Below are 25327 nucleotides of genomic sequence, written 5' to 3'. Positions count from 1 at the left end.
AAATTGAAAAGTCGAAAAATTGTAGAATGGAAAAACTGCAAATTCGAAAAATCAAAATTCGAAAAATTGAAAAATCGCAAAAAGAAAATTGGAAATTCAAGAAATCGAATATCCAAAAATCTAAAATTCGAAACTTCGGAAAATCGAAGAAATCTACCTGAATTCTAAAAATAAAAAAATTGAAAAATCAAGAAATCGAAAATTCTTGAAGTAACAAGATTTAAAATATATGAATATCAAAAATTCGAAAATCGAGAAGTAAAAAAATTATAATTTTCAACGTTAAATTGTAAAATGTTTTTACACAAAAATCAGGATGTATAGAGTAAAAACTCAACACGGATTCATAAACCACAAGTGCAGGAGTAAAAGAGAAAAAATTTCATCAAAATTTCATTCAAAATCATATTTCTAACACACATATAAAAACTAACACAACCGACAGACAAACAGACAGACAGACGGAAATGGGGACCTACTTTTTCGTACTCTAGGGGTCACAAAACGTCGAGAAAACCTAAAAGCATCTATTCGTCGAATGGACCCTATTACAATACTCCCTTAGCTAGCGCTCGGGAATTTAAAAAGAGAGACGAAGAAAGAAAGTAAAAAGAACAAGTAGAACAAAGATTAGAGGGAGGAGAGAGAGAGCGGAAGGAAGAGAGAGAAAACGAAGACGGGACGACTGAAACAAGGAAGGTGCAGAAAAGGGATGAAGGGAGAGAAAACAGACGGAGAATGAGATCGAGCAATAAAAGTAAACGAGCAATAAACAAACCGGGAGGGAACAATGGGAAGAAAATAAAGGAAAAGTGATGGAGATGAAGAAGGGGGAGCGAATAAAAGAGAAAAAGAGAGAGGAAAAAAAAGGAGAAAATATATGTAATAATGAAAGAAGAACAAGGGAAAAAACGAAGAAAGTACGGAGGAAGAAAAAGGAAAAGAGAGACAGGGTTTAGAAGGAACGGAAGAAAGGAGGAAGAATCAGAGAGGAAGGGTGCAAAAACACTAAAAAAAGGAGATTGAAACATTTTAAAACCAGAGCGGAGAAAATTCTCGAACGAAAAATAAAAACACAAAAGTCATCCCGGTCCAGCGTACCCATTTTTGGGAATTTTTAATTAAACCCAACATCGTCAAAGATATTCCGAGAAACACCTTCTTCCACCCACACGCCCAACACCCACAAATCCATGGGTGTCGCGTGACTAAGAAATTCTGAAAAACAAAGTAAAGCTAAACTATGTTATAGCTACGTAGAAAAGTTCCACAAAAACATCGATTACCAGAGAAATGACACAGAGGTGAAACACCAGCTGTATTTTGGGTTGCCTACCTACACCGTTATGAGATTTTCAACCGGAACATCAGACTTGTTTTCAAGCAGCAAAAATCAACAATCACGTTGGTATGCATCGAAATTTTGGTGCAAAATGATAACAGTTCGGAACGTAATTTTTTTAATTGGGTTTTTACTCCAATCGAGCCCACCTACCCAAGCCAATTATAAATCAATTTAGGGTACAATTAAAACCCGTCGTTATTTTTAACAACCGCTGCACTTCTGGAGTTTTCCACGCTCGCATCAACCTTGAGATGCAACAGCGTTTTCCTACCTATTCGTTGACAGCAAGACAGCCCGAGACCTGTGCCGAGACCTAGTTCCGCCGATCGCGTTGCCCCACCTTCACGATATTCTCTGATAGTCGAGCGATCGCGGCGCGCCAACTTGGATTCTAACTAGAAATTGTTGTGCTGGTGCGGTGTTAACAGGTGTTAAAAGAAAACCTTGAGAAAATCCACATTCTGTCTAATGATGACAGAAACGGTAGTGAACGTGCAAGAAGCACCCAACAACAATGCCGCCAACAAACCCCAAACTAGTGAACAGCCCCTATCTTGGATTAAAATCAATTTGGATTACTTCAAAACCACCCCCGGAATCATTAAACTCGTCGAACTAGTAAGTCTCCGGAATTTTCGAAACAGCTTTCTAAATTTAAATCGCTCTTCCGCGATTCCGTTTTGGTCAATCGCGACTCAAATGTCACCAAAACCCGCTCAATTCCTTTCTGAATTCTTCGGACTTGTCACGGCGACGAGTTCCAAGTGGGCTGGTCGAAGGACGGGATTATTTTATTTTTACCGCCAGGGACGGGTCGGATCGAGATTTTATTAGACGCGCGGATCGGGTATACATATTTCAGAAATGGGTAAAAGCGACATTATCACACAGTATTTACAAACAATTCAACAAAATATTACAACAACAGTATGTGCTAATCGATTTAACACTTGCGGATATCGTAAGCATGACAGCACTGCTGCAAATATCTCTGCTCGCTGCGCTCGCTTCGTTCCCTTTTGGCACCCAGCGCACTTCCGCGTCGACTTTCCATCCATGAAAACGGCGTTTTTGGCGACAGAACCGGATTTCGGGTTCTTTTTCTACCACTTGCTTCCGCTACTTCGTACCTGAAGTGTTACTTTTCGCGTCACATTGTTTGGTTATCTGTTCATCTAGAGCACGAAAAGCTACGGTGCTCATCGCTCTTTCGAAATCGGCGTCTCTGCGCGTTTCCGAATAAATATGTAAATGTTAGTGAAAGTTGTGTACGCAGCGGGGAGAAAAAACAATAAGTGCACACACGGGCCGTTTCCTCCCGTCATTCTTTTGTTTTTCAGGAGGATGAGTCAAGTATGAGCAAATGCTAATTGTAATTACCTTGAGGGTCAAGTGGTATACAGCGTGTTCTAGACGCAATTAAAACGTCGATAGGTCACGTGGCAATAACCTAAAATTGTCGTTTTTTCGCGACGCGTTGTTATCTCGATAAATATTTGAGTGAGAAAACGGTGGCATGGAAAAGTCTGTTTAAAACGCAGATGTTATCGATAAAATTATTAATAACCTTCACCTGTTTGGTGAAGTCGAAAAGATTTGTAAATTCGTCTAATTATTTGGTCCTTGTTCATGTTTGACTGTTTTAATGCGATTTAGCGCGTTCTAATTAAGCGGAAAGACACGGTATTGTAGTATTCTATTTCGGGGTTTTGGAGAGAGTCCAAGCGCCTCTTGTGCAGCAGCAGCCAGAATGAAAATAATACCGGGATTAGATTCTTGTCAACGAGATAGGTCACTCGGCATCGATCGCTATGAATTATTTAAAAATGATTTGCTACGTCGTCTTGAACTAGTTTACTAATCACGTTTCATTTATACATTAATGATAGGCCACATTCGTCGTTCCGAAATCATCAACCAAATGGACGAAGTTAAGACTACCGAGAAAAATAAATAATTGAATTTGTTGTGGAATGATTAAATCGATTCGTTCTACTTTTCACTTCAAAGGGGATCATCCAACTGAAAGTTACCGCAAGGAAAAAATGCGGAGGAATTGGCAGAACTCAATTAAAGGAGCTATCACTCGGTTTAATTGTCTCTGAGATAATTAATTTCGTTAGTGTGCTTCAGTTCAGTTAGACTACTGTACTAAAAATTCTCACATGAAAACGTCGAGGATGAGCAATCAATGCAACTTTCAGTACTGAGTTTGTATTAAACGATAATCGATTGGAATTGTGGCTAGTTACTTCTAAAAATCTTATCGACTTCATTTAGTTGTACTTACGTACCACAATGGACACTTAAAGCTAATTCCCTCTATAAACAATAGCACATTTGCTTATAACAATCAAAATTGTAGTTTTACTCAAATATAAAATCCGTTTTGGAACAATTACACCAAATGAATAAATATAAAATTTATTATCCAATCTTTTTTGAAAGAAAACGAATTGGGTTTTTATTATACCAAATTTCGTTTTATTAGACTCCGTGATTGCTTAATAACCTTTTTAAGTGGTAATTTGCCAACACTTTTCCTTTGTTTCTTTGTTCTTCATCAATTAAAATATATGCCCCGCCCACCCACCCTATCTCAATTGTGATGATTTTTTTTATTCATCGTGAGCCACGAAGCCGGAGCTCAACTGCAAAATCCTTATTTGTACATATATTAAGAAAAAAGTAAAGCCAAAGATTTCCTCCCCCCCATACCCACCCCGATCTCAATTCTCAATTGTGATGAATATTTCATTCGTTGTCAGATCAAGGGGCGGGGCTTAATTGCAAGATCCATATTTGTCTACAAGAATTTACCATCGTAAACACGTTTTAAGTTTCTTTTTAAGCAAAAAAGGCAAAATATAAGCCCCGCCCACCCACCCTATCTCAATTGTTATGATTTTTTTAAACGTCTGTTTCAAGTTATTCAAACTATGTATATTAAGAAAAGATTAAAGCCAAAAATTAAATCCCACTCATACTTGCATAATTGCAAAATCCAATTTCCTTACAAAATTTCTAAGATTAAAAAAATCGTCAGAAATGAGATGGGGTGGGTGGGCGGGGTTTATATTTTGCTTTTTTTTCTTAATATATATAGTATTGTTTGAACAATACGACACTCAAAAACATGTTTTTAATTTCTTATAAAGAAGTATTTTGCGGTTAAGCTCTACACCCTTGGTTCACGGCCAATAAAAAAAATCATCACAAACGAGATGGGGCGGGGGGGCGGGCCTACATTTTGCCTTTTTATTTTAATGTCTGTAGACTTCTTTTCACAAGATGAAACTTCAAACATGTTTAAAATGGAAGATTTGAGAAAGGAAATATGGATTTTGCTATTAGGCTCCACTCCATAATTGCAAAATTCATATTTCCTTGCAAAAATGTACTATTTTAACCGTGTTCCAAGTTTCTTGTTGTGAAAAAATAGCTATGTATACTAAGTGCAAAAAAAATCCGAACACTTGGATAGAATAATAATTTTTTTGAAAATCTTTTCGGATTTTTTTTGCACTTAGTATATATTAGGAAAACAAAGTATAAGAAAATCCCGCCCACCCACCCTGTCGCAATTCTGATGATTTTTTTTTTATTCGTCGTAAGCTCAGGGGTGGAGCTTAATTGTAAAATACTTATTTTTCCCCTAGAAATTACCACATGAAATATGTTCTTAAGTAAACGTGTTATCAAAGAATACTATGTATACTATTAAGCTCCACCTATACCTGTCCTGATCAAAATAATGATGAAATTTTCATTCGTTGGCAGACCTAGAGGCGGAGCCTAATTGTAAAGATTTTTTTTATTCGTTGTAAGCTCAGGGGTGGAGCTTAATTGTAAAATACTTATTTTTCTCCTAGAAATTACCATGTGAAATATGTTCTTAAGTAATCGTGTTATTCAAAGAATACTACGTACATTATTAAGCTCCACCTATACCTGTCCTGATTTAAATAATGATGAAATTTTCATTCGTTGGGAGATCTAGAGGCGGAGCCTAATTGCAAAATTCAATTTCCTTACAAAAAATTGCCATTTTAAACGTGTTTTAAGTTTCTAAGATTAAAAAAAATCATCACAATCAGGATGGGCTGGGTGGGCGGGAGTTTATATTTTGTCTGTTTTTTCTTAATGTACATAGTATTCTTTAATTACACGACACTCAAAAAATGTTTTTAATTTCTTCTAAAGAAATAAGTGTTTTGCAGTTAAAATTCGCCCCCTTGGTTCACGCTGAATAAAAAAAAAATCATCACAATTGAGATAGGGCGGGTGGGCGGGCCTACATTTTGCCTTTTCGTTTGAATATGTGTAGACTTGTTTTCGCAAGATGAATCTTAAAACATATTTAAAATGGAAAATTTGTATAAGGAAATATAGATTTTGCAATTAGGCTCCGCCCAATAATTGCAAAATCCATATTTCCTTGCAAAAATGTACGATTTTAACCATGTTCTAAGTTTCTTGTTGTGAAAAAATATCTATGTATATTAGGAAAACAAGGCATAATATAAGCCCCGCCCACCCGCCCTGTCTCAATTCTGATGATTTTTTTTTATTCGTCGTAAGCTGAGGGGCAGAGCATATTTGTAAAATCCGTATTTTTCTACGAGAAATTACCATGTGAAATATGTTCTTAAGTAATCGCGTTATTCAAAGAATACTATGTATATTATTACGCTCCACCTATACCTGTCCTGATCTAAATAATGATGAAATTTTCATTCGTTGGCAGATCTAGAGGTGGAGCCTAATTGCAAAACCCAATTTCCTTACAAAAAATTACCATTTTAAATGTATTTTAAGTATCTAAGAATAAAAAAATTCATCACAATTAGGATGGGGTGGGTGGGCGGGGTTTTATATTTTGCCTGTTTTTTCTTAATGTACAAAGTATTCTTTAATTAACGATACTCAAAAGCATATTTTTAATTTCTTGTAAAGAAAAAATATTTTGCAGTTAACCTTTGCCCCTCTAGTTCAGGGCGAATTAAAAAAATCATCACAATTGAGGGAGGGTGGGTGGGCGGGCCTACATTTTGCCTTTTTGTTTGAATATGTGTAGACTTTTTTTCGCAAGATGAAACTTAAACATATTTAAAATGGAAAATTTGTATAAGGAAATATCGATTTTGCAATTAGGCTCCGCCCAATAATTGCAAAATCCATATTTCCTTGCAAAAATGTACCACTTTAACCATGTTTTAAGTTTTTTGTTGTGAAAAAATAGCTATGTATATTAGGAAAAAGGGCATAATATAAGCCCCGCCCACCCGCCCTGTCTCAATTCTGATGATTTTTCTTTTATTCGTTGTAAGCTGAGGGGCGGAGCGTAATTGCAAAATCGATAGTTTCCTATACAAATTTACCATTTTAAATATGTTTTAAATTTCTTGTTCTGAAAAGACGACTACGTATATTAAGAGAAAAGGATAAATATAAGCCCCACCCACCCACCCTATCTCAATTGTGATGATTTTTTTAATGGTAGAGAGCCAGAGGAACGGAATTTAATTGCAAAATCCTTCTTATTTTTCTACAAGATATTATCATGTAAGACATGTTTTTGCGTATCGTGTTATTCAAAGAATACTATGTACATTATTAAGCTCCACCTATACCTGCTCTGATCTAAATAATGATGAAGTTTTCATTTGTTAGCAGACCAAGGGGCGGAGCCTAATTGCAATATCCAATTTCTTTACAAAAAATTACCATTTTAAATGTGTTTTGAGTTTCTAAGTATACAAAAAATCATCACAATTGAGATGGGGTGGGTGGGCGGGTTATATGTTTTGCCTGTTTTTCTTAATATACATTGTATTCTTTCAACAACACGATACTCAAAAACACGTTTTTAATTTCTTAGAAATAAGTAAGTATTTTGCAGTTAAGCTCCGCCCCTTTGAGTCACGGCGAATAAAAAAAATCATCACAATTGAGATAGGGCGGGTGGGCGGGCTAACATTTTGCTTTTATGTTTTAATATGTGCAGACTTCTTATCACAAATTTACCATTTTAAACATGTTTTAAGTTTCTTGTTGTGAAAAGATGATGCACATATTAAAAAAAAAGGCAAAATGTAGCCCCACCCACCCGCCCCATCTAAATTGTGATGATTTTTTTTTTATTTGTCGTGAGCCAAGAAGGCGGAGCTTAACTGCAAAATCCTTATTCCTCTACAAGATATTAAAAACATGTTGTTGAGTCTCGTATTGTTCAAAGAATAGTATATTTAGAAAAAATAAAGCCAAAAATTAGGCCCCGCCTATACCCGCCTGGATCTCAGTTCTCAGTAATCGTGATGAATTGTTTATTCGTTGTCAGATGGAGGGGCGGGGCTTAATTGCAAGATCCATATTTGTCGACAATAATTTACTATTTTAAACTTGTTTTAATTTTCTTGTTCTGAAAAGACGACTATGTATATTAAAAAAAAAGGCAAAATATATGCCCCGCCCACCCACCCTATCGCAATTGCGATGATTTTTTTATTCATCGTGGGCAAATGGGACGGAGGTTAACTGCAAAATCCTTATTTCTCTACAAAAAATTACCATGTTTTTGAGTATCGTGTTATTTAAAGAATACCATGTATATTAAGAAAAAATTGAAGATTAAGCCCCACCCATACCTGCACTGATCTAAATGTTAATGAAGTTTTCATTCGTTGGCACTCTTAGGGGCGGAGCCTAATGGGAAAATCCAATTTCTTTACAAAAATTTACCATTTTAAACGTGTTTTAGGTTTAGAAGAATAAAAAAGGTCATCACAATTGAGATCGGGTGGGTGGGCGGGGTTTTATCTTCTGCCTTTTTTTCTTAATATGCATAGTGTTCTTTGAACAACAGATACTTAAAAAGATGTTTTTAATTTCTTGTAAAGAAATAAGTATTTTGCAGTTAAGCTCTGCCCCCGTGGTTAACAGCCAATAAAAAAAATCATTACAAATGAGATAGGGTGGGTGGGCGGGCTTACACTTTGCCGTTTTGTTTTAATATGTGTACACTTCTTTCCACAACATGAAATTTAACACATGGAAAATTTGAATAAGGAAATATCGATTTTGCAATTAGGCTCCACCCCATAATTGCAAAATTCATATTTCCTTGCAAAAATGTACCAGTAAGTTTATAAATCGACCTTAACGAAATCAACGTGGTTCCATCTTACAAGTTATAATCCAGTAAATACTGGACTTGTGATTCATTTTTTAAACAACAGGAAAAGGGAAAGGACCAGGATGATCATCAAAGAAACTACAACAAAAAGGGATTCAAGCACACATTTAAACCAGTTAAGCAGAAAAGTGACTAGAATTATATTAAAGTTATTAAGAGGCTTCCTGGAGGAATCGGACACCTATGGCACCATATTCCGTGAACTGATGATGAATTTATCTCCATATGTCCCTAAACCTCGTTTTGAATAACCTCCAGAGAACGATTTCTAGATCTTTCGGCCGAAAGAAAACCCACCAATGCACTGATTTGCGCTTCATAACCATATTGTTATGTTTTTAAATATCGACGACTTTACGATCCGCAGCATTTATTATTTATTTGTACATTCGCAGCGTTGTACAGCGTTTTAATATTGATTAGCTCGTTAATGAGTCGCTGTTGCAACTCCGCCCATAAACACTCAACCCAGTATTGCACAGGAAATACCACTTCTTTTTTTAAATACCGGTGTGCGTTATCTGGACCAGATTTCACACACATCTCGGACTCGCCGCTATTAAAAAATCCCTCGGTTTATTTAGCTAAAACTTATAAATACACACCGAATTATTTCATGTGAAATTTATACTTTGATCTTGAAATTAATTTTCTTATTCCTATCCCACAAACAATACTTGCGAAATCCTCAACATTTCCGCTCTACCTCCTCTCCTACTAACACAACACTAAAAATAAATTCATACTCGAGCAGTTAACTTTTATTGAATCGACACATGGTCGCAGAATTGGTACATCCACAATTACCATTGACTCGTCCACCAACACTTTTCTTTTTCTCATTTTTACTTTCATTCAACTAATCGCATTTTTAAGGTCAACTGTGATTCGCAAAAACTCACATATCGACCACATTTTCTACGACCCACATCCGGCGAGACGTGAAAGCCGCGCTTTTTCCTCCACTTTTGGACAAAATCGGCGTTTTCACTGCCACCTGGGGCGCCGCCTTAAAAGCTAGCGCGACTATACTATTTCGGACGATGGCATCAACGTTTCTGCTAAATTTGTGCAGCGAATCGATGCATTCTCATAGTCATAACTGACGTCAGGCGCTTGATTCGTCACATAAAGCCGCGGCATTTTTATGTATCTGCATCCACTGGACCTATTAACAATGGGAGTTGGCCATTCTTAAGCGCCACGTCACACACAATGATGTTGTTGGTGACCTTCCATGTGCATGTTTTTAACGGTGTGTTTCCATAATTACGTCCACTAGTTCTGTGTTGACAAAGACGTGTATGTGTTTATTATCTAATTGTGAGATAAAGTCAGAGATGGGATGATTTGATGGGAATTCACATACTTTGTACTTTACAGACGGAGATTGTTGATTATTCGTAGCGTCGCAATTAAATATAAACATTATTACTATTTACTTACAAAACTTTACATCACGTTACAGCGGCATGGCTTTCTACGTACAATCGCACGCAAATGTTTTGAGCCTATGGGCGGATCATTTTGCCGGTAGGAGGCGGTACAAATCGTCCAAGGGCAGAATTTGTAGGTAGGCTCAAACTACAACCACATTTACGTGTTGACCAAATTCTTACTCTGAATTAGTTTTCATTTTATAAATACCCTATCTAAAGTGTTCATAATACGATGAGTCTATACTTGTGATTTACCATTCCGTTTATATTTTTTGGATTTGTTTATACATACAGGGTGACTCAAAAAAATAATGACTGAGTAAATTTATTTTATTGAAGAAATCAAGAATTGCAAAACTGAATACTTTGAAATCTTGTCAATTAGTTGGAACCTGAGCCCAATTTTTTTTGCAATATCTGTGATGTGCTATTAGTTTTAGGTTAAATGTTCAGTTTATAAACTTCATAATTTTGGTTTAAAGTTTATCAATCATGGTTGACGCTTTATTTTATCCGTTCCATTTGTTATCCTTTACTGCTGTCTCTCTTGGGTCGTTTGAAATGGAACGAAAGTCGAAGAATGCTTTCCAAGCCACGATCAAAATGTATTTGCTTATCTTCGCCAAAAAATGCATGACGTCATGGCAAAATTTGATATGATGAGTCAGTACCTGTGATTTATCATTGCAGTAATATTTTTTAGATTTACTTATACAGGCTGTCTCAAAAAAAGATCACTTCGATTTTCGATTTTTCGTCTTTTCGACCAACCGTTTCATCTAATTAGATTTTTCAGTTTCCATTTTTCTATCAACTTTTCGATTTTTTTAGTTTCGCATTTTCTGATTTTTCAAATTTGCGGTATTTTGAATTTTCGAGTTTTCGGTTTTTCCGTTTTTCGATTTGTTGATTTTTCTGTTGGTCAGTTTTTAGACTTTGCTGCAATTTTTTTGCATTTTTCGATTATATTTTACTTTCCGATTTTTTTGATTTTTGAATTTTCGATTTTACGTTTTTAATTCTTCGATTTCCGATTTTTCAATTTTCCGGTTTTTTAATTCTTCTATTCTCGATTTTTCGATTTTTCATTAATCATTAAATTTTTCGATTTTTCGGTTTTTTTATTTTTCAATTTTCGAGTATTCGATTTTCCATTTTCTGATTTTACGATTTTTCGATTTGCGATTTTTCGATTTTCGTTTTTCAGATTTTGTGGTTTTTCGATTTTTCTGTTTGTTTCAGTTTTTATGGTTCTGCGATTTGTTTTATTTTTCCATTTTTCGATTATTGAATTTTTGGTTTTTTCATTTTTCGATTTGGGATTTTTCAATTTTTCGGTTTTTTAATTTTTCGAGTCTCGATATTTCGATTTTCGATTTTTCAGATTTGTGGATTTGTGTCCGTTTTTTCGATTTTTAGAATATTGATTAATCGAATTTTCGATTTTTGAGCATTTCGATTTTTCCATTTTTAGATATTTTTCGATTTTTTTTAATTTTTCGATTTTTCTGTTCGTCAGTTTTAGACTTTGCAATTTTTACTTTTCCACTTTTCTATTATTTTAGTTTCGGATTATTCGATTTTTGAATTTTCGTTTTTTTTTTTGATTTTTCGATTTCCGATTTTTTAATTTTTCGATTTTTCGGTTTTTTAATTTGTCGATTCTCGATATTTCGATTTTCCAATCTCCGATTTTTCAATTTTCAGTTTTCGAGTTTCCACTTTATGATTTTACGAGTTTTCGATTTTTCTGTTCGTCACTTTTTAGGCTTTGAAATTTGTTTACTTTTCGATTTTTGAATTGTCGACTTTTAGAGTTTTCAATATTATGAATTTTCGAATTTTCTGTTTTCCTACTTTTCGATTTTTGAATTTTCCATTTTTCGGTTTTTTGATTTTTCAATTTTCGGTTTTTGAATCTTGCAAATTTCCGATTTTTCAGATTTGTGAATTTCCGGTTTTTCGATCGACCTACGTATTATATTCATTGAATTTTCGATTTTCGGTTTTTCCACTTCTAGATTTTCGATTTTTCAGTTTTGTATTTTCGATTTTTTGTTTTTCGCATATCTGATTCATCAAATTTTCGATTTTTCGATATTTGATTTTCGAATTTTCGATTGTTCAGTTTTCCATTCTTCAGCTTTTAGACTTCAATTTTTTGACTTTTCGATTTTCCGAATTTTCGAGTTTCAATTTTCAGATTTTTGATTTTTCGATTTTCCTTTTTAAATCTTTGAACTTTTCGGTTTTGATTTTTCGAATTTTTGATTTTTAATTTTTCCATTCTTCGGTTTTTAGACTTCAATTTTCTTTCTTTTAAATTTTTCGATATTCTATTTTCCGCTTTTCAGAATTTTCGATTTTCAGGTTTCAGACTTTCGACCATTAGAATTTTGGATATTTCGGTTTTATGATTTTTCGATTTTTAGAAAATTTGAGTAGTCGAATTTTCGATTTTTCAATTCATCGATTTTTCTATGTTCAATTTTTCAATTTAAATTGCGATTTTCAATTTGTCCATTGTCGATTTTTAGAATTTTCGGTTTTTCAATTTTTCCGTTCTCACCTTTTAGACTTCAATTTTGTTTCTTTCCGATTTTTTGGTTTTCAGTTTTCCAATTTTCAGAATTTCCAAGTTTCTTTATTCAGATTTTTGATTTTCCACTTCTGCGATTTTAGATTTTTCGAATTTTTGTTTTTCCAATTTTTGCTTAAGATTTTTCTGTTCGCTTCAGTTTTTAGGCTTTGCAATTTTTTCTACTTTATATATTTTGATTATTTTAATTTCCATTTTTTTTAATTTTTGTTTTTGATTTTTTTAATTTTCAGTATTACAAATTTTTGACTTTTCGATTTTTTGGTTTTTCCGTTTTTCAATTTTCGATTTTTGAGGTTTGTGAATTTCCACTTTTCGATCGACCTAGGTATTTGATTTCATTGAATTTTCGATTTTTTGATTAGCCATTTTTAGATTTTCGATTTTTACGATTTGTATTTTTCGATTTTCTGTTTTTTGCATCAGTGAATTTCAGTTTTTCCGATTTTTGATTTTGCGCATATTTGATTAATCAAATATTGTTGCTTACAAAAACTTCAAAACATCTACAATATTTCAAAGTATTCAGTTTTGCTATTCTTGATTTCTTCATAATAATATAAATAATATTAAATAAAATAAATTGAATCAGTCATGAACTTTTTTGAGACACCCTGTATAACCAAATCTAAAAAATATTAATGCAGTGATAAATCACAAGTATAAAACTCATCATATTTTATACATTTAAGATAGGATTTATTCTGAGGTGACGTCATAAATTTTTTAGAGGGGATAAGCAAATAAATTATATATAATAAATCTGGACGTTTCGGATAAAAATTCAACAAGGAGTCATAAACTACATGTGTAGGACTATGTTACTGTATACAATTTAAAACCCATTTACTATGCATAAATTTGAAGGGACGTCATCACATTATTGGTGGGGATGATTAGACAAATTTAATAATTTTGCGACATTTATGAAAAAAATATCAGTTAACAAAAATGGCACGTTTTTATTATTATGCCAATTACTTGTCACTCAACGACAATATCGTTTTTTTTTTTTATTTATTTATTATGAACATTTAAGAGTATTTTAAAAAAGTGATGAAATTTTTTATACGGAACAATTGGTCGAAAGATGTTAGAAAGCAAAATAATTCCTGTCCGGGCCATTGTTACTCACGAACGAAAGTGACCATTATTTTATGGGAACAACTACCTGCTAAATCTTCTCCGACAAATTCGAGAGAACTGGCGTGAGCCATAAATATTTCTTACCAAATGTAACCATTGTCCGTCCGTCCCGTTACTGTCAATAAAATTTTATAGAGTAAAATGTAAATTTCGTTGTAGTTTGAGCCTACCTACAAATTCTGCCCTTGAAGGATTTGGACTGCCTTCTTCGGTGAGGGCAGGCAAAAACGATCCGCCCATAGGCTCAAAACATTTGCGTGCGGTTCACGGTCGCGTCGCTATTAATTATCACCCAAGTTAACTAAATTATTGATGAGAGAACGAAAAACTTCTTAATAGCTTTGCCCCGATTCATTGAAGACTCATACTTAAATCGGGCGCCCACGTTAAAATAAAATTCTAATTATAACATACAACATTTGTGGAAGACTCGGCTCTGATTGATCGCGTCAAGGTCACACTTGTGTGCAACCGCGATGAATTGACACTAAGAATAACAAAGGATCCATATAGAAACAAGATTATTTTTTATCTCGAATTTTATTTCCGTCATCACTCCTACCTAATCTCGAGATTTATGTTTGAAAAGCATTAAGTTCCTAAATCTTATTAGATCTTGCCAAAACCGGTGGCCCGCTATAATTTCAGTGTACATAATCCTCCATGACACAATTTGGCATCCTGCCTTTTCACATTTGTTTCTGTTTTGTGAAGAACAGCATGTGCTTGTTCCATTCTAATTCTCGCACGTTTACTCCTACTACCGATACGAAAATAAAAACACATCTGTGAAACAAGAACGTTTTATTTTTCCAAAATAATTGTTAGGACCGACGTGACTCGAGCGTGGGTGAATTTCACACCGCCTTCTTAGCGCCTAGTGCATCCTCCATTCACGACCTTCAATTTATGCACGTCCTACGCCGTAGTAGTCAGTAGGTGTCAATAGTGGAGGCAGTAGTGACACAACGCAAAAACTCCTGCCATATATGGTACCATTGGTACCACCAACCCACTCGATTAGTCGAAAACTAAGAACGAACGTCTGGACCATGAATCGTTACAGACTGTTAGATGGTGTTTCCGTTCGTTATTACAATGCAACTTCCGACTAGTACTGCTAGCGTAACGAGAGTGCCGCACCTGCAATCTGATGGGGGTCATCCACCTCGACCATGGGATGATACTTAGTACTTACCCATAAACTGTTACACATATACTCGTGACACCCATACTAAGACGCTGGTACTGCTTCAGGTACCACTCGATTCGCAAATAATTAAGATAATAGAGGTGTCAGGATCGGTACTGTTAGTTAAATTTGCTTTCTGCAAGTCGAGCAGGCGGTTCCGACGAACGTCTTCTGGTAGTACCGTTATTAGAATTATTAATTCCAGTCGTAAAGTGACCAAGTGACCGGGTGCCGGCTAACGGGATGACGGTGCGTTTTTAGGTACGGGGTACTTTTGCGCCAACCGTAAACGTTGTACCCAAAATGGCACTAGTTTTAGTACTCGAATTTGAAAATTTTCCAGTCAAAAGATTATTATTACTGTCATCCATGTTCCTGCTGACGAAACACATTTTACCACTTTGCATAATTATTCCTCTGAAGGTTGACCACTTCTTCGAGCTGCCTTAGATCGGTACGTTGTAAGCGAAGTTTTCAAAATAATAACTGTGTTCTGACGTAACGGTGGAATGTGGAATGCAGGTTCAAAACCTAATATGTCCAGACTTTATCGGCTTTGCGCTTTTTTTGGGCAAGCGTTCTAAAATGCAACGAGCGGTACTTGAGGACGTGGTTCACATCGGAGAAACTAAAAAAAAAAATCGGACTTAGGCGATTGAGATCAGACAATAAAATTGGATGGTTCAAAAGTGGCTCTTCGAAGTAAAAGCGGCATGAATGAGATTCTTGATGAGTACCAACACATCTGGAATAGAGAGCTTGGGTTAGAGTGGAATATCAGTGAACACACCTTTCTACTACCGCTGGAGGAGGAGAATGAAATTGTTATGGTCACATTTTTTCTTACTGGGTTTTTTTAATTTTACCCCAGGAAGTTTATTAAGTGAAGAAAGTACCACTCGACTTAAATATCAAGAAAAGGTCCATATATTGCTTGGAACAAAAAATATATATTTAGAAAGGTGAAACTAAATACAATAAGGAAACAATCAAACTATAAATAAACAGTACTCGAAGATTACAAATCTCAAACAACGAGAGCAAAATGCGTGAAAATAAATATTTGCCAAAACAATGAGATTGTCTAAGATTTTGTTATCAGTTTCACACAATGATTCCCTGGTAATTTTCACAAAACGTTTTAATCGTGATTTCGTGTCGTGATGACTAGGTACTTTAAATTTTCTCCTTGTCAAATGTAATAAATTTCGTTCCATATTTCTCTTTTTTGTGGCAAATTTTTCGTCAATAAACACATACCAGATGCTTAAATTTTGTGTTTAAACTAGCGGATATTTATGCTATTTTATACGTCCTAGAATATGGAAAAGTAGGTCTCCCGTTTCCGTCTGTCTGTCGTTTGTTTACCGTATCGTGAGGCCGTCGCCGAAATTATTAAACTAATATTTGTTAAGGATGTGCTTCGAAATGCAACATTGTTTGCGCTTTAGTAATATTTTTGATTTTTTTGAATTGTATGCAGGATGTTTCAAAAAATTAATGAATCTAATAAAAAAAGAAGGCAAAACATGATTGTGTATATGATCGTGTAAAAAAAAAGAATGTTTATATTTCCAATTTCTGGAATTTCAAGTTTTCAATTTCTCGCTTTTTCAGGTTTTCAGTTCTCGAGTTTTTCGACTTTTTAGATTTTTGATTTTTCACATTTTCTTGATTTTTCAATTCTCCGATTTCTCAACTTTTCGATGTTTCAGTATAGGGATTTTTCAATACTTCTTTGGTTTTTCAGTTTTTCGATTTATCGTGGTTTGGATTTTTCAATACATATTTCGATTCCCCAGTTTGTCGATTTTTCGTTTTCTCGATTCCAATTCTCCAATTTTTGGATTTTTTAGATTTATAATTTTGCAATTTTCCGATTTTTTTTTAATTTTCGATTTTTCGACTTATACTATTTCTCGTTTTTTCAATTTTTCCATTTTTCTTCGATACACTTTTGATTCTCCAATTTGTCGATTTTTCGATTTATCGATTTTTCATTAACGATTTTTTGAATTTTAAATTTTTCAAATTTTCAGTTCTTGAATTTTTTCAATTTTTCGACTTCTCGATTTCTCGATTTTTTTAGGTTTCCAATTCTCCAATTTTTCGATTTTTTAAATTTTTTGATTTTGCAATTTTCGATTTTTTTTAATTTCGATTTTTCAATTTTTTAATCTTTCAGTTATTCAATTTGTCTTCGATTTTTCAATTTTTCGATTTATCAATTTATCAGTTTTTCCTTTTCACAGGTTTGGGATCTTTCAATTCTTATTCTTATTTCGATTCTTCAATTTTTAGATTTTTCAATTTCTGAATTTTTCGATTTTTCGTTATTTTGATTTCTCGATTTTTAAATTTTTCAATTCTTCAATTTTTAATATTTTTAAAATTTTTGACGTTCCGTTCTCGGTTTTAAATTCTTCGGTTTTTCAATTTTTGGACTTCTCGGTTTATCGAAATTTCGAAGTTTCGGTTTTTCGATTAATCAACTTCCCGATTTTTCGGTTTTTCGAGTTCTCCACTTTTCAACTTTTCGTTTTCTCGATCTTTTCATGTTTCGATTCCTGAATATATTTTTTAATTTTTCGATGTTTCGATTTTTCGTTTTTCTAGTTTCAAATTTTTGGTGTTTCGATTATTCAATTTTTCAATTTTCTATTTTTAAATTTAAAATTTTTCGATTTCTCAACTATTTTTTTTATTTTCCAGTTTTTTGATTTTTCAATTTTTCGAGATATCTTTGATTTTTATATTTTTCAATTTTTAGAATTTTTAAATTTTTTGATGTTTCGATTTCTGGATCTCTCAATTTTTCGACTTCTTGGTTTTCAATTCTTCGGTTTTGCAGTTTTTGAAATGGCAAAAAATTTTGGGATTTTTCAATTTTCGACTTTTCAATTTTAATTTTTTTTAATTTTTCGAAATATCGATTTTTCAAATTCTCGGTTTTTCGACTTTTCGGTTTTCAAATTTTTGGTGTTTCGATTATTCAATTTTTCAATTTTACAATTTTTGAAATGGCAAAAAATTTTGGGAGTTTTCAATTTTCGACTTCAATTTTAATTTTTTTTTATTTTTCGATATATCGATTTTTCGAATTCTCAGTTTTCAAATTTTTCCACTTTCTGCTTATCGATTTTCAAATTTTTGGTGTTTCGATTATTCAATTCTTCGATTTCCCAATTTTTGTAATGTCAAAAAATGGTGGAATTTTTCAATTTTTGGAAAAAAAAATTGTATACGAATGTTTCGATTTCTCAATTTTTCGTATTTTCGGCTTTTGGATTTCTCGATTTTTCAACCCTCGATTTCTTAAATTTTCGATGTTTCAGTTTTTGGATTTTTCAGGTTTTCATTCTTCAGTTTTCCATTTTTCAATTTCTCCACTTTTATATTTTTCAGTCTCTCGATTTTCAATTTTTCTATTTTAAAATTTTTCAATTTTTCAATTTTTGGAATTTCTAAATTTTCGATTTTTCGGGTTTTCAGTAGGTACTCTGATTTTTCGACTTTTTACATTTTTGATTTTTCACTCTTTTTCGATTTTCAATTTTTTGATGTTCAGTATTGGGAATTTTCAAATTTTCTTTGATTTTTCAATGCACATTTTTTTTTAATTTTTGGATTTTTTAAAGTTTAGATTTCTCGATTTTTCAAATTTTCGATTCTTCAATTTTTGGCGTTTTTAAATTTTCGATTTTTCGACTTCTCGATGTGTCGATTCTTTTAGGTTTTCAATTCTTTATTTTTTCGATTTTTTTTTCATTATCGATCCTACGACTTTTATGATTTCTCGATTTTTCAATTTTTTGATTCTTCACTTTTTTTTCAATTTTTTGATTCTTCAATTTTTTTCAATTTTTCAATTTTCGATGTATCGATTTTACAAGTTTTACATTTTTCAGTTTTGGGATCTTTCAATACATATTTCGATTCTTCAATTTTTCGATTTTTCCTTATTTTGCTTTCCCGATTTTTAAATTTCTCGATTCTTCAGATTTTCGAAATTTCGATTTTTCAGTTATTTGATTTTTCTATTTTTCAGTTTTTAGATTTTTCGACTGCAAGGTTATAAATTTTTCGGTTTTTCAATTTTTGAACTTCTTGATTTATCAAAATTTTGATGTTTCGGTTTTTCGATTGATCAATTTCCCGATTTTTCGATTTTGGGTGATTTTGATTTTTCGAGTTCTCGATTTTTAGCTTTCTCGATCTTTTCATGTTGCGATTCCTCGATGTTTTTTTGATTTTTCGATTTTTCGAATTCTCGGTTTTTCGATTTTTCGACTTTTCGCTTTTCGGTTTTCAAATTTTTGGTGTTTGGATTACTCAATTTCTCGATTGCCCAGTTTTAGAAAAGTAAAAAATTTTGGAATTTTCGTACTACAAAATGGCAAGAAGGTGAACAATTTTTTTCTCGATTTTTTTTAGGTTTTCAGTTGTCCAATGTTTCGAATTTTAGAGTTTTGATTTAGCAACTTTTCGATTTTCTTTAATTTTCGGTTTTCGGACTTTTACGATTTTTCGATTTTTTCAATTTTTCTTTGATTTTTCAATTTTTCGTTTTATCAATTTATCAATTTTTCAGTTTTGGGATCTTTCAATACTTATTTCGATTCTTCAATTTTCAATTTTTCAATTTTTCAATTTTTCAATTTTTCGATTTTTAAATTTTTCGATTCTTCAATTTCTCGAGATCTCTTTGATTTATGTATTTTTCAATTTTAGAATTTTTTAATTTTTTGATGTTTCGATTTCTTGATCTTTCGAATTTTCGGTTTTTGGATTTCTCGCTCTCTCTTTTCAAACCTTCGATTTCTCAATTTTTCGATATTTCAGTTTTTGGATTTTAGAGTTTTTTGATACATTAATCAATCTCAATTTTTATATTTTTCAGTCTCTCGATTTTCAATTTTTCGATATTTCGGGTTTTCAGTTCCCAGATTTTTCCACTTTTTACATTTTTGATTTTTCACTATTTCTCGATTTTCAATTTTTCGATATTTCTGTTTGGATTTTTCAATACACATTTCGATTCTTCAATTTGCCGATTTCTCGATTTTTAATTCTTGGATTTTTTAAATACTAGATTTCTCGATTTTTCAAATTTTCGATTCTTCAATTTTTGGCGTTTCTAAATTGTCGATTTTTCGACTTTTTTAGATTTTCAATTTTTTAATTTTTCGATTTTTGATTTTGTAACATTTAGATTTTACGATTACTCGATTTTTCAATTTTAACATTGTTCAATTTTTCTTCGATTTTTCAATTCTTCAATTTTTCGATTTTTCGTTATTTTGATTTCTCGATTTTAAAATTTTTGATGCTTCAGTTTCTATTCTTCTATTGTTCAGTTTTTAGATTTTTTAAATTTTCTGATGTTTCGATTTCCCGATCTTTCCATTTTTCGACTGCAATAATTATAAATTTTTCGGTTTTTCCATTTTTGAACTTCTTGATTTATCAAAATTTTGATGTTTCGGTTTTTCGATTGATCAATTTCCCGATTTTTCGATTTTGGGTGATTTTGATTTTTCGAGTTCTCGACTTTTAGTTTTCTCGACCTTTTCATGTTGCGATTCCTCCATGTTTTTTGATTTTTCGAATTCTCGGTTTTTCGATTTTTCGACTTTTCGCTTTTCGATTTTCAAATTTTTGGTGTGTGGATTATTCAATTTCTCGATTTCCCAATTTTAGAAAAGTCAAAAATTTTGCAATTTTCGTACTACAAAATGGCAAGAAGGTGAACAATTTTTTTCTCGATTTTTTTTAGGTTTTCAGTTCTCCAATGTTTCGAATTTTAGAGTTTTGATTTAGCGACTTTTCGATTTTTTTTTTAATTTTCGGTTTTCGGACTTTTACCATTTTTTCAATTTTTCTTTTATTTTTCAATTTTTCGTTTTATTAATTTATCAATTTTTCAGTTTTGGGATCTTTCAATACTTATTTCGATTTTTCAATTTTCGATTTTTCAATTTCTCACTTTTTCAGTTTTTCGATTTTTAAATTTTTCGATTTTTCAATTTCTCGAGATCTCTTTGATTTATCTATTTTTCAATTTTAGAATTTTTTAATTTTTTGATGTTTCGATTTCCCGATCTTTCAATTTTTCGACTTTTCGATTTTCAAATTTTTGGTGTTTCGATTTTTCAGTTTTTCGATTTCTCAGTTTTAGAAAAGCCAAACATTTTGGGATTTTTCAATTTTTCAATTTTTGATTTTTAAATTTAAAATTTTTTCTCGGTTCTTGTTTTTTTCTCTTGATTTTTCAGTTTTTTGACTTTTCAATTTTCTGAGATCTCGATTTTTCTAATGTCCAGTTTTTTGATTTTTCTATGTTTCTACTTTTAGAATTTTTAAATTTTTTTGTTTCGATTTCTCGATTTTTCAAATTTTCGACTTCTCGGTTTTAAATTCTTCGATTTTTCAGTCTTTGGACTTCTCGGTTTATCGAAATTTCGATGTTTCAACTTTTCGCTTTTCGATTATTCAATTTTTCGATTTCGCAATTGTTGATATCTCAAAAAATATTGGGATTTTTCAATTTTTCGATTTTTCGACAAGTCGGTTTTTCGATTTTTAAAATTTTTCAACATTTAAATTTTGGGAATTTTCCTATTTTTCGCTATTTTGATTTTTCAATTTTTTGATGTTTCGATTTTTCGGTTTTACAATTTTTTTGACTTCTCGATTTGTCGACACTGCGATGATTCAATTTTTCAATTGTTCGACTTATGGATATTTCGAAAAACATTTTTCCAGTTAGTAATCTGTTTTAAATTTGTTGGGCTTCCTTTTAGAGCCGAGGAAAGTTCTGTCGAAATGACCTTCGACCAATTTTTTTAAACAAAATGACATTTGAAAGACAGTGATAACAAAGAACAAGGTTTTCCCGATGTCACATAAACCCAAATATTAACAAATTCAACAAACAAGATAAAAATCGCCGTCCAACTTCCGGAATCCACTTTCCTCAAAATTTTGCTATTTCTGGTTCCAGACTTTCCTCCCAAGCGTCTAATTTTACCCATTATTCACGTTTTTCGTTTTCGGACAAACAAAAATCCTAAGGTCGTCAAGAATTATTTATGTAAATAGTAAACAAGCTGCAAATTTGTTTGACGAGGAACATATCTGCGGTCATAAGAATTTAACAACCTGTCTGGCATTCCATTAATCAATGGACACGCCACGAAAAAATTAGAGAGACCCAACTTAATGCGATGATGGGTCTTTTATTGCGCTTAAGTACATACAGGTATCATATGTACAGCTATAAACCGCGTTGGCCTTGGGTATAAATTTACAGTAAGCTATGACAAATATTCTCCAAGTAATAAGTAAAACGTTAAATCGGCAGATGGGTACTTATAATACTCTAATTATGGTAATGCCAGTGCGTGCACGCTGGAATTAACACCATTTTAGGAAATTAATTTTTATAATATTATTATTAATCGATCGCAACTCATGCATATTCATTTTGTCCAGTAACGTTGATATTTCTTGTCACTTGGTTGTTGTTTGCTTTTTATCGCTTTCACTATCGCCACTTCCGTAACATTATAATTGCTGCACTATCGGAAAAGCAACCCAACGAAGTCTACACCACATACAAACCGCGGCATTTTTGTGTATCCACTGTTTTTTTTTTACAGATATTGGGCATCCTCTGCATGGCCCTCGCCTCCCCCGCCCTCCTCTCCGGCACCCACTTTTTCCTCTTCGTAGCCACGACGACCTTCATAGGCACGTTGATTTGGGTGATCGTGTACCTTTTGGGCATTCGGGAGGCACTGACCTTGCCCATTCACTGGATTCTCACAGTGAGTACTCTTATTAAACTTAAGGTGGTAAATACAAGGTGTGTTCATTTCAGGAGCTGCTCAACACAGGCATCTGCACGGTGGCTTACGTCATCGCCTTCATCGTGCAGCTGGCGATATGGCCCGGAGGGCCCAACTACCACAAAGGCGCTAATATAGCGGCTGGGGTACGTATTGATAACATTCCAAGACTCTGTGTTGATTTTTGTGTTTCGACAGGTGTTCGGGATTTTCAACGCCATAGCGTACGGTTTCGGGAGCTACCTCCTCTACATCGAATACAAAGGGGGCAACAGGCCAAATTAACGTTCGATTGACTGACTGAAAGTCGTAGTCTAGGCTCATGTTAACGAGAGGAAATTTTTACAAGTTTTTTCCTGAAGTTGTTACAGTCAACATCATTTTAGTCATGATCATCGTCCTCATCACCTGTTTTATATTATCTTCACTTTTGTATACCAAGTAATTTATTGTATGCTAGGGTTTAAACTGTTTTTTCTCTAGTGGCCTCACTGCAAATTGTCACTGTTTTTAATAGTCACACGTTGGATTTTTGCAAATTTACGAGACACCGGCAATTACGTTGTTGTACGTAACGCGTATCGTATATTTAAGTTTTCAGATTTTATCATAATAATGTACCTAATATCGTGTAAATTTTAGTTTAAAATAAATAATTGTTTTTATAATGGTGTGTGTCGTCTGGTCAAAATATTTTTTTTTGTGTTGGCAGCTCTGAATTGGCAGCAAAGGTCAATCTGACAGTCAGGTATGCTACCATAAAATCTTAAATATGTCGCCAACCTGACAAAAAAATCACAAATCAATTGTTTACACAAACTCAGTTGGTAGTATTATAAAAAAAAAACACTCACAAGAATTTTATGTAAAGTGTCGGTCTGAACAATTTCTAAAATGAGTTAGAACTTTGTTAGTTATGCAACCAATAATTTCAGCAACGATAAAATGTGGACCAGTGATTTTTTATAGTTTTAAAAGAAGTATAAATTTCAGCTTGCGGGCGCTTTTCCCCTCTGGAAAACTGGACTCCGAAAATTCTTTCAAATTAGCTACTTCAAAAACTAGAGTTTCAGATTCTTTCAAACTACTTCAAAAACAAGATAAAGGATCTCAGAAATTTTTTCAAACGACTTCAAAAGTAATCCCCAAGATTCTATCAAATTACTTCAAAAACCAAGCACAAGGGGCCCCGGGATTCTTTCAAATTACTTCAAAAACCAGACACAAGAGGTTCCCGAGATTCTTTCAATCTACTTCAAAATCAAAACATAAAGGTAGCCCGAGATTGTTTCAAACGACTTTAAAAATTAAGTTTAAAAAGTCTCTGAAATTCTTTCAAACTACTTCAAAAATCAGGTACATCGAGATGCTGAGATTCTTTCAAACCGCTTCAAAAATCAGACAAAAGGGAGTACCCGAGATTCTTTCAAACTACTTCAAAAACAAAACAAAAGCCAACCCCGACATTCTTTCAAACTATTACACAAAAATCAGGTACAAGGAGTCCCCGAGATTCTTTCAAACCACTTCAAAAACCTAACAAAAGTGGTCCCAAAGATTCTTTCAAACTACTTCAAAAATCAGGTACAAGGAGTCCCCGAGATTCTTTCAAACTACTGCAAAAATACAACAAAAAGAACCCCGAGATTCTTTCAAATCACTTCAAAAATCAGACAAAAGGAGTACCCAAGATTCTTTAAAACTACTTCAAAAACAAAACAAAGGAGATCCCCGACATTTTCTAAAACCACTTCAAAAATAAAACAAAAGCCATCCCTGACATTCCTTAAAACTACCTCAAAAATCAGGTACAAGGAGTCCCCGAGATTCTTTCAAACCACTTCAAAAATCAGGTACAAGGATTACCCGAGATTCTTTCAACCCACTTCAAAAACAAAACAAAAGTGGTCCTCGAGATTCTTTCAAACTCCTTCAAAAATCAGGTACAAGGAATACCCGAGATTCTTTCAAACCACATCAAAAACAAAACAAAGGGGATCCCGACTGCTACTACTCAAACTACTTGAAAAATCAGGTATATGAAGTCCCCGAGATTCTTTCAAACCACTTCAAAAAACAAAACGAAAGGAGTCCCCGAGATTCTTTTAAACCAGTTAAAAAATCAGACCAAAGGAGTAAGACCACTTTGGATTTTTCAATACATATTCCGATTCCTCAATTTGTCACTTTCTTCGTTTCTCAGTTTTTCAAATTTTCGATTCTTCAATTTTTGGCGTTTGTAAATTTTCGATTTTTCGATTTCTTGATTAATCGATATTTCGACTTCTCCATTTCACTATTTTTTTAGGGTTGCAATTCTTCAATTTTTCGATTTTTAGATTTTTGATTTTGTAATTTTTCGATTTTTTGAAATTTTCGGTTTTGGGACTTTTACGATTTCTCGATTTTTCGATTTTTCTTAGATTTTTCAATTTTTCGTTTTATCAAGTTATCAATTTTTCATTTTTGAGTATTGGGTTCTTCCAACACATATTTCGATTCTTTGATTTTTCGATTTGTCAATTTCTCGATTTTCAAAATTTTTCAATTCTTCAATTTTT

At 33.0% G+C, this 25327-nt stretch overlaps 1 protein-coding gene and 1 long non-coding RNA gene across 2 annotated transcripts; one reads left to right on the top strand and one right to left on the bottom strand.

The window, feature by feature from the left end:
* The first annotated feature begins 1652 nt into the window (after positions 1 to 1652).
* Positions 1653 to 23434, top strand: LOC135136382 (uncharacterized). Its single transcript, XM_064065628.1, has 4 exons — positions 1653 to 1963; positions 22578 to 22745; positions 22799 to 22912; positions 22965 to 23434. The coding sequence occupies exons 1-4, from the start codon at positions 1814 to 1816 to the stop codon at positions 23049 to 23051; spliced, it is 519 nt and encodes a 172-aa protein (XP_063921698.1). The 5' UTR covers positions 1653 to 1813; the 3' UTR covers positions 23052 to 23434.
* On the bottom strand, positions 14514 to 15765 carry LOC135136531 (uncharacterized). The gene is made up of 2 exons (XR_010281725.1): positions 14923 to 15765; positions 14514 to 14874 (listed from the first exon to the last, which is right to left on the bottom strand). It is a non-coding gene; the product is annotated as an uncharacterized LOC135136531 (long non-coding RNA).
* Positions 23435 to 25327: the final 1893 nt, after the last annotated feature.

Source organism: Zophobas morio, unplaced genomic scaffold (genome assembly GCF_036711695.1).
Source record: "Zophobas morio isolate AGI-343-1 ecotype UQ-CSIRO unplaced genomic scaffold, CSIRO_AGI_Zmor_V1 ptg000026l, whole genome shotgun sequence".
Taxonomy (NCBI): Eukaryota; Metazoa; Arthropoda; class Insecta; order Coleoptera; family Tenebrionidae; genus Zophobas; species Zophobas morio.
This window is presented reverse-complemented; position numbering and strand designations above follow the sequence as displayed.